General features: G+C 36.9%; 2 protein-coding genes across 3 annotated transcripts; one reads left to right on the forward strand and one right to left on the reverse strand.

Annotated features, from left to right (window-relative positions):
• The first annotated feature begins 191 nt into the window (after nucleotides 1-191).
• On the forward strand, nucleotides 192-3,178 carry LOC135109195 (rRNA-processing protein UTP23 homolog). Of its 2 annotated transcripts, none has more exons than XM_064020368.1 (6): nucleotides 192-244; nucleotides 795-936; nucleotides 1,414-1,519; nucleotides 1,869-1,995; nucleotides 2,445-2,585; nucleotides 2,917-3,178. In XM_064020368.1, the coding sequence occupies exons 2-6, from the start codon at nucleotides 817-819 to the stop codon at nucleotides 3,152-3,154; spliced, it is 732 nt and encodes a 243-aa protein (XP_063876438.1). In that variant the 5' UTR covers nucleotides 192-244; nucleotides 795-816; the 3' UTR covers nucleotides 3,155-3,178. The 2 variants fall into 2 exon arrangements, with proteins under 2 accessions (XP_063876438.1, XP_063876437.1); XM_064020367.1 differs by having other exon boundaries at nucleotides 218-352.
• LOC135109193 (F-box/LRR-repeat protein 2-like) lies at nucleotides 3,160-15,763 on the reverse strand. The gene is made up of 15 exons (XM_064020366.1): nucleotides 15,622-15,763; nucleotides 13,551-13,767; nucleotides 12,336-12,472; nucleotides 11,659-11,900; nucleotides 10,564-10,767; nucleotides 10,156-10,271; nucleotides 9,780-9,908; nucleotides 9,033-9,139; nucleotides 7,662-7,779; nucleotides 7,162-7,245; nucleotides 6,740-6,912; nucleotides 6,169-6,359; nucleotides 5,855-5,896; nucleotides 4,716-4,801; nucleotides 3,160-4,599 (listed from the first exon to the last, which is right to left on the reverse strand). Exons 2-15 carry the CDS (start codon nucleotides 13,743-13,745, stop codon nucleotides 4,528-4,530), a joined length of 1,896 nt encoding a protein of 631 aa, XP_063876436.1. The 5' UTR covers nucleotides 13,746-13,767; nucleotides 15,622-15,763; the 3' UTR covers nucleotides 3,160-4,527.
• Nucleotides 15,764-15,992: the final 229 nt, after the last annotated feature.

The raw sequence follows: 15,992 nt of genomic DNA on the forward strand, positions 1-15,992 counted from the left end.
ATCATTTTTATTCATTTTTCGCATTGGTTAATGGATGTGAAAATGATAGGGGAAAATTATATCAAATTAGACGCCTTCATTGATTTTAGATTTAATTTATTTATATTTAATTGGAATAATAGATATATTATACCTACTTTTTTAGCTCGATCATCTACTTTTCTTATGAATTTACAAATAGAGAGAAATGTCGCTAAAAAAAACTTGTCCGAGATGTGCTGCGCCGAACTGGAGATCGTTGCTGGTAAACAAACTAACGTGTAAACTTACCTTGAAGAACTAAAATAGAATAATAAGTGATAAGTGTTTTGCAAATTAACTGATGGAAAAGAGATAAGCTGTAAAGTACAAGGTGAAGCATGAACTCACATTAGATCTCTTACGGAAATCAGTTTTGCCTGCATACGCAGCAATTGTATCTTCCTAAATTAGCAGATGTATTATTGAGTTGTCATTTGCCACTAGTTAATATAAGGAAGGTCCGTTGAGTAATAATCTGTGGGAAAATATTGAAATAACATTAGTGTTTTCACCTGAGGGCTGGGCAGAGTTAGATTAGATTAAGTTTAGATTCATCCAGTTCATTAATTTATGGGCTGATCCCATCATTATGTAGATCACATATTGAAAAAGCGTCATATTTTGCCGAGAAGTAGACAGTCAGTGTCTGAAAATTAGCAGGCTAAGGTTGTTTCCATAACCCCCACCTGTTCAGTAATTTCTAATTAAATATTAACCTTGCAACTCTTATTATTGTAATTTTCAGTATAATAATTTATTTTCTTAACTCACAGTTAAGCACACCAACCACCAACCATGAAAATCAAACGCCACAAAAAAGCCCAGAAGATCCTTGCGTTCTTCCAGCACAACTTTGCACTGCAGGCGCCCTACACCATCCTGCTGGACGCCACCTTCTGCCACTCCGCCCTAGAGGTGACTCTCTTGCGGGATTTGTTGTTTTACTCTGGTTTGTACTTACACATGTTCAGGAGGTACGGAATTTGAATTCCTATATTTCTTTTTGCGAAATGAATACTATATTTCGTCAAGTGTAAGTCGACCCCTGACTTACACTGATTTCTGGACAGGAAGTTAGTAATTTATGGTACATCCTATATATAGGTCAACCACCTTTATTGAAGGGCAGCAATCTCTAATGTCTACCTAATGAAAAAAATCTATTGACCTTCGAGTGCTGTGCTGGTAATAGAATGATAAGTATTAAATCACTGGATTTTAGAGAAATATGAGCAGAAAGAGAGAGAGAGAGAGAGAGAGAGAGAAAGAGAGAGAGAGAGAGAGAGAGAGAAATAATGACACTGCAAATGTTCCGTATTATCAGGTATACTGTATACGAGTTTATACTGTTATTTCTATGTGATGAATGTCATTAATTTGTGTTTCTTTTAGGGCAAAGTACTCATCAAGGAACAAATTCCAAAATACCTTGGAGCCCAGACTAAAATTGTCACCACTCAGTGCATCATCCTGGAGGTGGAAAAGCTCAGCAAAATTAGTAAGTGCATGCTCTCTCTCTCTCTCTCTCTCTCTCTCTCTCTCTCTCTCTCTCTCTCTCTCTCTCTCTCTCTCTCTCTCTCTCTCTCTCTCTCTCTCTCTCTCTCTCAGAAACGTAAACATATCCTGGCAGGAGTCCATCAAAGGGAAGACCTATTTAGGTGCCTCCTTTTTTCATTATCAATATTTTACATACTAATGTTTATAATGTTTATTGACTTATTTCCTAAACTTATTTTAAATTTGTTTTATTTTTCTTTTATCCTTCATTATCCTATCACACAGACAGAAGATTTAAAAATGCTCAATATTGTTAATAAAGTTGACTCAGTGGATATGTACCTCCTCAGGTCCTAAACTGTATGGAACGTGGCTAGTTGTTAAACAGTTTCCCGTACACAAGTGTGGCCATGAAGGGGATCCTGTGCCTGCTTCCTCCTGTGCAAAATCTCTCCTTGGCAAGAATAATCCAGGAAAGTAAGTAGTTTTTTGCTTGAACAGATCCAATATTTTTTTGTATTGTACATGTATATTCTTTTATCTGTCTACTTGCATACAAAGCTGATATCATTGTCAGGGGGTGCTACTGTTATACAAGCATACCTGAATCACATCACTCTTGCAGTATATTATTCTAAATTATTCACTCGCAAATTCAGACCAATTTAGCCAAAACTATTCCAGAAAGAAATAATAAAATAAGTTGTGTATTGGGTAGTAGGTTCCCTTTCTATCACCCAACTTGCCTTCCTTTCACCACACTCTCTATGCACTTTATCATCCCATCCTTCTTTTCTTTCCTTTGTCCCCTTTATTGTCAGCTGTCATAGCTTTATTCATATATACATTAAGGTATTCTGCACCAGCAAGCTTTCTTCCCTCATTCTGTACATACTCAGCATGGAAAATGATCTTGTCACCTCAAGGTACATCATGGCCAGCCAGGACCCTGAGCTGCGGGCACATGTTCACCAGGAAGTGGTAGGCACCCCTATCCTGTACCTACACCAGAGTGCCCCAACATTGGAAAAACCAACAAAAAAAAGTGTGGCAGCAGCTCAAGGCAGGTGAGAGAACAGATTAATCAGTATATCACGTCTACTTTTTAACCTTTCTGTAAATCCTCAATAGCCTGTCTCAAGTTCAAACACATGCCTGCCAACATTGTATATGTATCTAACTGATCTAATTAATGTATAAACAAGAACTGTTACAAGTTGAAATAAGTAAACACTTATTCAACAAAATCCCATTTTTATGCAAAATCATCCGTTTTTATAAGGAAAGTATATTCTTTATGACTTGGAGAGTAGAGAATTAAGAGCATTATACTGGATATTTATGATGCTTTTCTCTTTTCTTTTTTCCCCCCACTTCATGTGTACACATCCTCAACAGCACATTGTCAACACACGAGGAGACCACCCTGAAGACACTGAAACGCAAGCACCTAGGAGAAGCAGTACAGGAACCTCCAAGGAAGAGAAAAAAAGCTAAAAACCCTCATTCATTGTCATGTAAAAAGAGCAAAAAAGTTAAGCAAGCAGACCAGCAAAAGGCATCAGATGGAAAAAGGAAACGTAAGCGACACAAAAGGAAAGGCGGAGCTACAAAAAGCATGTCTGGGAGTGAATAACTCAATAAAGTGTATATATTTTCATTGTGGTTTCATTGCATACACAAAATCTGGATAAAGAGAAGATTTATCAAACAAAATTTTCCTGCCAATGCTGACACAGGTCACAGACCAGCATGGAAGGTAAATAACAGCTGCTTTTGCTTCCTGTGTGTTCATTTGTTTGTATGCCTGTCTGCTTTGTATGACATGCAGTACATGTTATTTGGAATAGTATATTTTGTATTTCACACACTGTTTGAAGTGAACATGACAAGTATTCATAATATTTGTTGTACTTGACCTTTGTAACTCATAACAAATTACATTTTTCACATCAAATAAAACTGACAGCTCTAAAGTAAATAACATATGGTAAGCAACACTGGTTATACAGCACTTGTGACAGGAAATCAATAAAACATAACTCTTGTACAATCCCATTATCTTGGTATCAGAGATTCTCTAACCACATGAATCCTGTCATAAAGGAAAGCAGTATGAGCTAAAATTTTATCACTAAATTGTCAGATATGACATAACATACCATGACAAATATACTTCTTTGATAGAGCCTCAAGAGGAAGTAATTCCATGCAATGCATTTGAGCCTCGAATGCAATCTTGTATAGTGTGGTATTGGTTAAGCAAAGAACTTCCACAATGAAAAAGAACCAACAAGCAGCATCAGTTTTCTCTAGTGCATATGAGAATGCCACTTTTCACTGAATGCACAAAGGCACTTCAATACAATGTTTATGATCATCAGTATATACTGGCCTTTATAATAAACCACCAAATATTGACACAATATGGCCTCATGCATGTCTGCAGAACACTGCAGTGTGTTGGAGGAACTACAGCATATTTACACCTATTATCACAGAGAAAGTGGTTGAATCCAAGTAACGATGCACTATAGATCACACATGACTGTAACCGACTCCTTGGGAACAGGGTCTGCTGAGTCAGTCACATTTTGCTTGTTTGAATTAACTTACACAAGTGTAAAGAAGAAAATACTTTCAACAACAATTATTAATCTCAAAAAACTGACAAAATACATTCACATAATTGATCATTATGTACTTGGACATCTAAATGCACATTTCATGCATATCACATTTACTGTCAGAAGTACCTTGTATGAAGTCACAGGATGAAGCCCTCAGTTGATTTTCAAACAAATCTTCATCATATTATATATATGTATATTTCTATATGTCAAAAATTTAATACTTAACATTATAAATTATCCAATTCACAATTTACAACACAGTTGTAACAATATTGAAAAAAAGAAAGAAAACATGTATAAAAATAGCTTTGATACCACAAGAAAAATTTGTTGCCTTGCCTTACAGGATTGCTAAACATACACACACACACACACATCAATAAATATCTGAGTCATGCATATTCCAGGCTGCCAACATTACAGCTGCATCGAAGAGGTCATCCTGAAACTGAAACAAAACAAATTAAAACTTTAGCATTACTCAATGATAACTAAAAAAAAACATGTACACAATGGCATATATAAGCATGATACATCAGAGACAAACTAAAACAGCCCCCTTACATCATCATTGAAGAGGAAGTGGTCAGCAAAATCATCACTGTCATACCAGCTGGTATTGAAGCTGACATCAGAGTATTCAGAATCATCTGCAAAGAATCTCAGAGTTAGGGAAACAGATGCATTATCCTTGCCATTATTACATTAGACTTGTTACCTGCCAATGGATATTCAGACCTTGTTCACACAAGGCATATTCAAACTTAGCATCAACTAAAGTTATGTTCAACACATTAAGTAAGGAATGATCAATTCACAGTCTTGGCAGTCATTCCACTTTTACCTTTTACCCTTAGAATAATGAAAAATTGACAGATAAATTGAATGATGAGAAAAGTATGAGTATATACATAAACCAAGGCAGCTAGTCAATACTAAATTAAAAGTAAATGTGAAGAGAAGAGAAGAGAAGACAATCAGCTCTGCTCAGTATCCAACTAGTTAACTAAATCAGAATTATAAATATTCATGCATATGCAAATTCTTACCTCTTCAACCCCAGCATGTATGAATGCTTGTTACATGCAACAAACAATGACACACATACATACATACATACATTATCATGCTTGTCACACCAATATGCATGACTTATACATTTTAAGTCCTGTCTTTACAAGAACTCATGCATTTTATTCTTATTTTTATTGGTACAATAGAGAGACCCATGACACAGTAAGTTTGTGTGTTGAGCTAACTGTATTTCAAAACAGGAAGGAAATGTAAAATTTGGATGATTCAGCAACACTGAATTAGTTAGTAACCCACACAAAACTGCCACTTTCTAGAATTCAGAAAACACATCAATGGAAATATGTACAGACATTAGTAATAGCTTATGGGACTGCAATAACTATTTCAGTTCACAGCACAAGTGAAAATGATGCATATGAATGACTTTTGATGTCTGTTGCTTTGCACATTTCTAACTAGAATTGCATAATAGGCTTGGAAAAGAGATATGTAACCTAAACGAGAGAGGCTACATTCAGGTGCTTGCCATGAGAGCAAAAACCTGGTTATGAAAAGAGTTAATCTTCATTCCTCTAAATCAACCTCAACCTTGGCAATAACTATCAACAACTATTCTGCTCAGATGACTCACTCATGCAATATAGCACACACAAAATCCTCATACTTACCACTATCATAGCTGAAGGGGTCATACAGGTACGAGAAATCACCTGTTAACAAAAACCCTTGTTTAGGAATCAGAATTACACTTTGGAGAATACTATTAATTCTGTAAACAGATACAGAATGCCACAAAAGTATGGAGATAAAATTCATAAATAAACTATTACGGCTAACTAAGAGATGGGGGAAAAGACTGAAAATATATAGTTCTTAATCAGTGGCACTTGGGAGAGCCAGGGAAGTAGTCAATCAGGTGTTCAAGGCAGAATAGGAGGTATTTCAGCAAGTTTAAAGACATCAGCAGAACACAATGACTTACGTGAGTAGTCGAGCTCTATCTTGTTCTTGTCATACTGGATATCTTGGAGGAGCACCCCCATGTCCCGCACTTCAATGATCAGCTTCCCTGAGCGCCCCTTCATGATCTCATCCACCATGGTGATGAAGGAAGGGGACACCTGCAGGCTCGGGCAGGCTATCCTCTTTAGCTTTATGCAGCCCTTCAAGATACTGAAAAATATCTCACATTAGTCATCATTATGTCTGTCTATTTACCTTCTTATTTGTCCTAAGCCATCCAATCCACTTCAACACCTCCACTCTTTAGTCAACAATCCACTTATAAAAACACTGCGTCTTTACAGGTTCATTATAGTTTCTTACTTACATGGTGAAAATGCAGTAGATAATGCATGGGAGAAGGCAGTGGCTTAAAAAAAACTAATGCCAACCTATACCATTCATGCTGTAAATGGCAATGGTATGAGAAGTACCTGCATTTCTTACTGTTTCACAAAGTGAGAGGATCTCAGCCTGGCATCTTGACAAAATTTGACACATAATGTTTACAGGTGCTATCCCTGCACAAATTAAGGCAAGGCTGCACTCACCGGAAAAGAGCCTCCTGAGGTAGAGAGTAACACTTGAATAGGTAAAACTCCTCCAGGTGTTTGCACTTGGCCAGTGTCAGGAGTGATGCATTTGTCAGCATTGTTTGGTTGAGTCTCAAACTTTTCAAGTGCTCCAACATAGAGAAGTCAACTTCATCACTGATGATGTCCCTCTGGAACAAAATACATTATTTGTATACTGCAATATTACAATTTTTCATTCATATGCAGTACATATAATTTTTCATTCATATGCAGTCCATATAATTCAACCCTGGCTTCATTCTCCATACAAGTAGGAGAACAAGAGCCACATAAGGCTCTAGTCATTCAAATAATCCTGCCCATGCTAACATTGACAGGATCTGAACATCTGAACAGCTTCCAGAGAGAAAGAGAGAGAAAAAAGAATGACTACTCACTGCCTCCACTGAGAGCACCTCTATCTTTGGAACACTTCTGAAGAGTTCTGGCAGGTCCACTAAGTCACCCACTAGAGTCAGATCCTGTGGAGAGAAAAAAAAAAAAATCACCAAAGGAACTCTCCAGTGTTCCTAAGTAATGATTTGACAAATAAATTTCTAATATTCATATTTTCATATTAATGTTTCAAACTTGTACATTACTTTTTTTTCAGACTTCAAGCTTTTATATCAGATGTTAATTACAGCAATGACCATGAAAATAATAATGAGACAGCAGACAGCTAGTCCATTACTGAAGAAACTGCACTTCACTGCACAGTGACCCATAGATAAGGGAGGTGCTCAATTTGTCTCTGATTAATCAAAGGTGTATGATGCATTATATAAAAAAAATACTAGTAATTGCAGTCTTAACAAAGCTATTGCTATCTCAACTAATTATCCTCTGTGGTTAGGAAAAAAAAATAGGGGAATTTTCCTGTACTGTTGTACTTTACCTTCAGGTTCTTGAAGCAGGACAGGGCTTCTATGGCTTCAACACTTGGCATGAATACACACAGCTTGGCAAGGCTGTGGCAATTCTTTCCAAAATATTCCAAGTCAACTTTGGAGACCCTGCAGGAAGAGAAAAAAATAAGCTTAAAGTTTAATAATGGCTTTGACAATTGGAGATATCACAACTTCTAGTTCATACTCTCAGCCACCAGATGTCAATAGTGTCATTCTCCTTGAAGAAAGTAAGATGTGGACAACTTTAAATCTCTCAATTTATGAATACTTTTCCATATACTGTAATTATGCTCATTGTATTTTTCTCTATGTTGGATATTATATATGACTCTATCCATATATTATATTAACTGTTCACTACAACAACAGTGAGTTCTTTCCTATGTTTACTTTAACCATAAATGGTTGTTTTCAACTTTTTCTTGAATCAGATTTATAGACTGCCACAACACACAAAGTTATTATCTCCTGTTTTGTTATTGTTGACAACCCTCGCTTACTGCCTAAGAAAATAAACAATCATGCATCAGGCAATGTGACAGGATTCTACCCAAGGGTGCCACTGTTTCATGTATGCCATTATTTCAATAGTCACTAACTCTGGTATGTGTTTTCTTTACGTTATTTGGTCTAAGTACGGTGTCTTGGTGCATACATTGTCTTTTCTGCAAGAATTGGCTGTTTTAACGTGTGGAACAGGGCTCTCTATGGGGATTTCTCATATTACTTTTTAAATGTTATAGCTTTTAATCAGCAAAGATATACTATTAGCATTATTATTGTAATGTAGTCCAGATATTGAAAACTTCATTGAAGTACAGCCTCAACTCATAAATGAGAGAAAGTAAAAATTCATAACTGGTTACTCTTAACACTTTGTCCACACTATGGCAGCTGAGACCATGAACTACAAGTCATGATATCTCCAATTAGTACACTGTCCTTGTTGTTCCATGAAAGTAATTAATTTCACAAAGCTGACCCTTAGCATGAAAAATTAACTAATTAATCAATAAAAAATCAGTAAATAATACTAACCATTATTGAAATAAAGAAAATTATGATATACTCTGAAAAACTTTCAAAACTTGTTTGTTCTTTAACCCATTCACATTTTCATACAAGAAGAGGATGTACCCTACAAAGTCTTATAATCAAACTTCATAATGCTGAATGAAAAGATACATACCAAAAAAATATACAAGATACAATAATAATATGTAATAAGTGCAAGATAATTAAAAGTAAAGTTTTATAACATGCAGATATCTAACTGAAAAAAATATTAAACTAAACTTATAATAGAAATAAGGTGTGTAAGCTTGATTTATAACACAATACACACTAAAGAAACTCACATGCATTCCTTCATCTCCAAAACTTCAATGTTGGGGCACCTGTCAGCAATTTCTGTTATTCTTTTCTTCTTGTGACACAGATCTGGAATTCTTTCAATGCAGAGTTCCTGCAAGATGTACAAATACATATGTGATTACTTTCCTGGTATTTCAATGTAAATAATAATAACAATAATAATAATAATAATAATAATAATAATAATAACAACAACAATGTACCTTTTCATGGAGGACAAAGAAAATTTCACATCCTCAACCCTTATCTCACCTGCAAACATCCAATCACATCATTATCATAACAAATTTCATCATTCTCAATGAACAGCAAACATATTGTTGTGCCAAAATGTCCCATCCACTTCCAGGGACTCTCTTGAAATGCAAGCACTATCCCTAACCAAGCTCATATCTGTATCAACTAATTTCTGCCAGTCACAAGCCTTCCACACATCCTATTAGTCTTCACTAGAGGCTACCATAACAGTAACCCAATCAGTAACAATGACCTTTACAATTTCATACATACATACACCGAGGTCATGTCCCATAAAAAGCAGGACAGCCAAGATAAGGAACTCATTGCTCACATTCACACCACTGTCTTAGCCACTCAGTCCCAATGCAGGAGAGAAAGTCTACCACAATAACTTCACTTAATCTTCATCATTTGTTAGTGAAGTTACATCATGCATGCTGCTTGTGAGCTTAATAATAATTACATCTCTTAATAACATCTGTTAACATTACCTTGATGGTGTTGGGCAGGAAGTTAAAGTTCTTGCCATACACTGAAGTGCCAGCTACATCAAGTTTCTCCAACTCCGGATAGCTGACCAGAAGCTGATGCATCGCCTTCTCATCAAAATCAAAACAGTTCTGTAAAGATAAAAACATGAAGAATAAGTGTGAAAGTCAATGATACAAGGAAACTGATATAGTTGAACAGCTGTGAATACTATGGATGACCATTTCACTAAGCACATTTAGAAACTGGCACACCACTACCTGAATGCATAGAGACATGGATATTTCAGGGAACTATGGAAAAGTTCTTTCCAAGAACTAAGATCCTTAGCAACAAAATAAATTAAGTAGACAGGCATAAACACAATAAGTCACACACCTTGGCAATGAAAGACTTGATATTTTTGCATCCTGCCGACAACTTGGAAATGTGGGTAAAGTTGATGCCTCGTGCCTTTGTGACATCCAGGTGTTCCAGCACCGGGCAAAGCTGACCTGCACAGGAGGAGAGAAGCATGCCTTAGTGTTGGGTTATGTTGTCACCTTGATTCAATGGCAGGAATATACAAAAAGTGAATATATTAATGAATTAATTAAAAACAAAAATAAATAACAAACATCTTATATCACTAAATAAGCTACAATTTATGGCAATCATGCTTTATGTTAATACAGAATTTCTTCTTTCAAATGGTTCAGGACTTTGCTTGCAGAACATTAAGTACATACATCCAAGTCTTCACTATTCTTTAAAACCACTGCCTCTCTTTCCTAACACTGGACTTACTGATGATCTTGAGGATGTTTTGTTTTGTGGCAAAGTCTGCTCTCTGCACCTTGAGGGACCTGAGGTTGGGGCCTGAGAGGATGAGCAGCTTGGAAATCATAGCCTTTGTAAATGGTGGTGCTATTTCCAGGGAGCCTTCATTGATTTCCAAGGTGGTCATTTTGGAGAAGAACCTGTGAACCAACATCTGCCATCGCCGACACACTGATCAGAAAAAAGACAGGGCATATATTTTAGAATGCTTCATAATCTTATAAGATCTATTTTTGACAGTCAGAGATGAATTAGTTGTTTCTTGTGTTTTTTCCCACTGATAAAACATACTCCTTTTCAAGAAAACACTCTAAACATCCTAACAAACTGTATAACTTCCAGAGCTGCTTGTTAAAAGTAGCCACGGTGAGATGCTGAAATAATTGAGAATATGGCTTAACATGCTATTCCCTTAACACAAAATGACATCAGAAACAAGTGCAAAATATAGATGTACAAATTTAAAAGAAATAAACTTTACAAAATATCCCATGTTCTATATGGGTTCTTTGAAAATATTTCTGCATCACTCTTCCATTCACATTCAACTCCAAACTTCTGATCCTTCAGCTATCTATCTTAAACGAAAGCAAAGTAAACTAATACTTTAACCAATTCCTTCATTTATGCATTAAATCAACTTCAAGATATATTTCCTTTCCATTCCCTAACAATAAATATTCTTAGGTTGTTTATTATAAATTTCAAATTGACTCAATGTGTTAAATCAGCATTCATAAAATGTGGCTGTTCTGTCACCAGCATAATTTTTCTCCTCTCCTAGGTGTCTAGTCTACACAAGGACTTTCTTTTCCTTTCGCCATTTCCCTAGAGTCTGGGGTTGGCGCCAAGTACAAGTCTCCCCCAGTTGTTTCTGCCCTTGTATCTTCTGTGACTTGCATCCATTACACATTACATTACATAAGTTCTACCACAATTCTGTCCCTCCACTTTACTCTCTGTCTGATTTATACAAGAACCCCAGACGTACATATAAGAGGTAAGCCTAATCAATGAAACTGACAAACCACACCACTGCACTGCAACCACCACACTGCTCACCTCCCTCACACCGAACCAGGTTCTTGATGGGGAGGTAGGAGAAGATTTTGAACATGACATCATCCACCAGCATGTGTACTGAGGGCTGGTTTGGATCCGGCTGGCTCAGATCAAACTCTCTCTCAGGCAGTGGGCGGCGCACATAGCTGTCATCCCCTGGCAAGCTGATCTTCTTCTTGGCCAGCCGGATGACAATCTCTCGTCCATGAACAAAGCGGTCACCATCACGCAGCTGAAGCAACCTGCAGCACACACACTAAGTCAGTACCACTTGAAACTGGCTACTTTTCCAGACTTTGTTTTGACTTTTCTCCCACCTACAGCATTCATTTCAGTTTCAATTCAAGTTTCAATGTCTCTACTACTACTACTACTACTACTACTACAACAACTAATACTATTATTATCTCTCTTGAAGTAAACTTATATTTCAATAAGTCAGTACTTTTACAGCATTCATTTACTTTTAAGTTTCACTGTCTCTACTACTACCATTATTACTACCTTATTCTTTCTCTCTCTCTCTCTCTCTCTCTCTCTCTCTCTCTCTCTCTCTCTCTCTCTCTCTCTCTCTCTCTCTCTCTCTCTCTCTCTCTCTCTCTCTCTCTCAACAAAAACAATACAGCATACCCCCCATGACAAATATTTTCCATTGTCCACTCCTTGGTGCAACTCACTTTGCAACATCCTCCTGAGTCTTCACCTTGACGAAGCCATAACCTTTGCTCTTCCTTGTCTGCTTGTCCTTAATGATGGTCACCTTCTCCACTGCAGCATAGTGAGACAGTGCCTCCCGCAGCACTTGTTCTGTAACCTGAAGCACAACCCATACACATTACAAGTCTGCTGTGCTATTTCATTTTAAAAACCTGTGGATGGATGTATTGCAACGTGTAGGGAAAGTCAAATGAGAGCAGCATGACACTAAAACACTGAGGTATGAATATTAATGAAATGGTGTGAATGTAAAGAATTTCATTAAAACCCTATAAAGTAAATATGTAAAAAGCACAAAAAAAATAAATATGAGCAGCAATAATGATTAGGTCCACACTAGATCATTGCAGACCTCATCATACCACATCCAGAATAATCACTCAAATCAAGATAACATTTCCTGAGTATTTCATGTTATTTTCTTGAATACCTCTACAAATTGTGATAAAGCTGTATAAACATAGAATAACTATGTGTATATAGAAAAAAAACACGGGTTATGGGCAATAAGGAAGAGGTGGATGCCAGGATGGTAGAATATGCAAGCTGATGCCTTGGAAAATGAACAAAGATGGCAGGAGTCAAGATAAACTATATATAAAAAAAATAATAAGCATTATTAAATTCCATATGCACATGAGTGTTTTCTGCTAGGGTTTACAGATTTCACTAGCTGGTACATTAGGCAAGGTGGTTTTGCTACCTTACAAGAGAGGGTATGGTCACATGCTGGTTTGAGTTTCTCATTAGTTGATTGATAGTTTTACTGTTGAAATGAAAAAATACAACAAAGGATGAGGGAAGTATTCCTATGTAAGAGTTACATATATGAACTTGTATAGGACTATTACATTTTAGTTTGATATCAACACATTATGAAAAGGTAAACCACTCCTCTCCCAGAGTGAAACCACCAAACATGAAGCTGCTGAGGTACAAACACCAACAGACAGCAAAACAATACAATGCTCTTTATCAGAAGTCTACACTAAACACAAACAGATTGCATTCCTTTACACCTTTATTTTTTTAATCCTAAGAATCTTTCTCTCTCATCATTTCCTTTTTCTGTCATCCATCTCCAATGAAATAAGATCAGTTATACTACTAAAAGGAAGGTGGTTCTAAATTTTGACCCCCCCAAAAAAAAGGAAAAAGATTAAAAAAAAACTCACCTGAGGCCGCAAGTTTGATACAAAGACCTTGCAAGGGTCCACCAAGTCATCTGGGATATTCTCTGGCGTCTTGTCTGAACCAATCTTGCTTCTGCCTCTGCCCCGTGACCTTTGGTTCCGCGTACTGTTTTCCCGACCTCTTGCTCCACCCCAATGATTACTGCCACACACCCCAACACATGCTTGTCCATTCATGTTTCCTTGTATGTAATCAACACTGCAATGGAAAAAAACATTCAGTGTAGGTTACTTACCAACACAATAACACAATAATGGTCATATTCAATAAATTTTGCATGCAAGTCATGTAGGGTTGCCCTATTATATTAACACAAACACCTCCAGTGGCCAAATAATAACTGGTGATAGTGGTTCCCATACATGCTATATTGTTGTTACACAGATTTATGAACAAGTATGACACTGTACTGTCATTTCCCCTTTGGGCATTTAAGAAACAGTGAGAAATTTATCTCAAAGTGAGAAAAATCTTTAAGAAAGGCCTTTACCAGGCTGGGGATTGAACCCCAGACCAGGACAAGAGGACAGCATCACAGCACCTTAGATGTTGGGATCATAGTGACAGCCAGATCACAAGATCATTTTGGGGCCTTTCACTTCCTACTATATTAGCTATTTATAATTGTACTGTCTTGAAGCTTACTATTATGACTAATAATTCCATTGTCCTATTGTGATTGCTAACACCAAGAACATGATCTACATCTCCCCTGCTATACCCCTTAAATACATCAGGAGGGAAAATCACACAGCCATCACTTGGTGGCCTGTTAATTATGAGTGCATTAAGTCACTAAATATAACCCAACCTAATATGATATAATGAATTTGTGACCATCAGTTCAGAACGGTTGTACTGACAGTGAAATAATTAGTTTTCATCTCTAACGTTCCTTTCTGCAAATCAGCTTCAACTTTATTTGGACCTTGGCTCATTGTCCAGAATTAGCATGACCATTTATTTACTGTCTCATTTGGCCCTTATTAGCTGTGTAACCTGGACCAAGAAAACAGGCAATGGCAATAACTGGTTGATATACATATGTTACAGTAAAAGACAATCCAAGACATTAAAACAAGTGATGAGGGGCAGATTACATGTTAACCCCACAGAGAGTAGAACACAGACAAGCTGCAAGAAGCCAGCAGGCTTAACCATAGCAGTGCATCAATACAGCATACAAGCCAAAGTCCATTCATCACCCTGCCCATAAGTTTTGTCTTCTGCCATTGCTCCTCCATTAATTTTGCACTAATAACTTCCTGAATCTACTGACATCTACCCATTATCACATTCGAGAACTTGAGCATTAAGGAAATAACCTTAAACTACCAATTTACAGATAGTGACTGTTCATTTCTCGGCATAATGTGACGCTTTTTTCAGATCACGACCCACAAAATGAAGGAACCTGCAGTGAAATTATCGAAACTGAGTGAATTTAAAACTGACCTAACTTAATCTATAACTCTCTTATTACAACGCTAATGTTATTTCAATATTATCCGATAACTCTTCCATCATATTTCAAGGCGGAAATAATCAAGCTTAAACCATTTACTTATTGACCTATATTGATTACTTTAAACACCTACACCTCCCCGGCCAGTGCCTACAAAATATGGCAGATCATGAAGGGAAAAAATACGGAAACAAGAAAATCACTAATATTTCACCCACCGTTATGCCTTTTTGTGAGCCTTTCATAAACACCACAGTACTCCTATAACAATTCCATCACAAGAATTTCACCCATACACCCAATAGGCCTAGCTGCTGGTAGGCCTCTCAATGCTCCCATCAGCAAGGAGCCCCGAATGGGAACAGAGAACAAAAAGAAGGTAAAGCTAAAACTGACATGCAATAAAACACCACGAGATAAAATCTATACGAATAAAAAGCAATACTCCCCATAACACACACGTGGCTTACAGAAACAAAACATTGAAAATCAGGGAAACAGGAAACAGTACGGGGAATAAACAAACGAAAGCTCTGTTTCTTTACCGTCATACTGTCTTCTACCTTCATTATCTTACTTATACTCACACTAGAATACTTTGAGCGTCAGGCAGGACCCCAGGACACCGTAGGATCTATATGAAAGCTGAGGAGACACTGAGGCAATAACCGTCTTCCCGCCTTGGTGTTCCTTGACTGAGTGATTGTTGTTGTGGGCTGTTCCACCCCTCTCTCTCTCTCTCTCTCCTGAGTTGACTACTAGTGGATATTAGTCATTTTACAGTTCTAATTTTGTCATCCCCAGTTTAACTTTACTCTAATTGGCATATGTGTTTTGTAGTGTTAAGGGATTGTGTATATTGTGAATAGTTAGATGTTTTTGTTACATTGCTTCAGGGAACATGAAATAACATGACTCTCTCTCTCTCTCTCTCTCTCTCTCTCTCTCTCTCTCTGTT

This window comes from Scylla paramamosain, chromosome 18 (assembly GCF_035594125.1).
Source record: "Scylla paramamosain isolate STU-SP2022 chromosome 18, ASM3559412v1, whole genome shotgun sequence".
Taxonomy (NCBI): domain Eukaryota; kingdom Metazoa; phylum Arthropoda; class Malacostraca; order Decapoda; family Portunidae; genus Scylla; species Scylla paramamosain.

Excerpts from the sequence above, each read along its gene's own strand:
- LOC135109195 (XM_064020368.1), top strand. The coding sequence starts at position 817 with ATGAAAATCAAACGCCACAAAAAAGCCCAGAAGATCCTTGCGTTCTTC. Across the intron at positions 1,996-2,444 it reads GGCAAGAATAATCCAGGAAA|GTACATCATGGCCAGCCAGG; the intron begins GTAAGTAGTTTT and ends TGTCACCTCAAG. Across the intron at positions 2,586-2,916 it reads GTGGCAGCAGCTCAAGGCAG|CACATTGTCAACACACGAGG; the intron begins GTGAGAGAACAG and ends CATCCTCAACAG.
- LOC135109193 (XM_064020366.1), bottom strand. The coding sequence starts at position 13,745 with ATGAATGGACAAGCATGTGTTGGGGTGTGTGGCAGTAATCATTGGGGT. Across the intron at positions 12,473-13,550 it reads TATCAAACTTGCGGCCTCAG|GTTACAGAACAAGTGCTGCG; the intron begins GTGAGTTTTTTT and ends GTTGTGCTTCAG. Across the intron at positions 9,909-10,155 it reads TCAAGTCTTTCATTGCCAAG|AACTGTTTTGATTTTGATGA; the intron begins GTGTGTGACTTA and ends TTATCTTTACAG.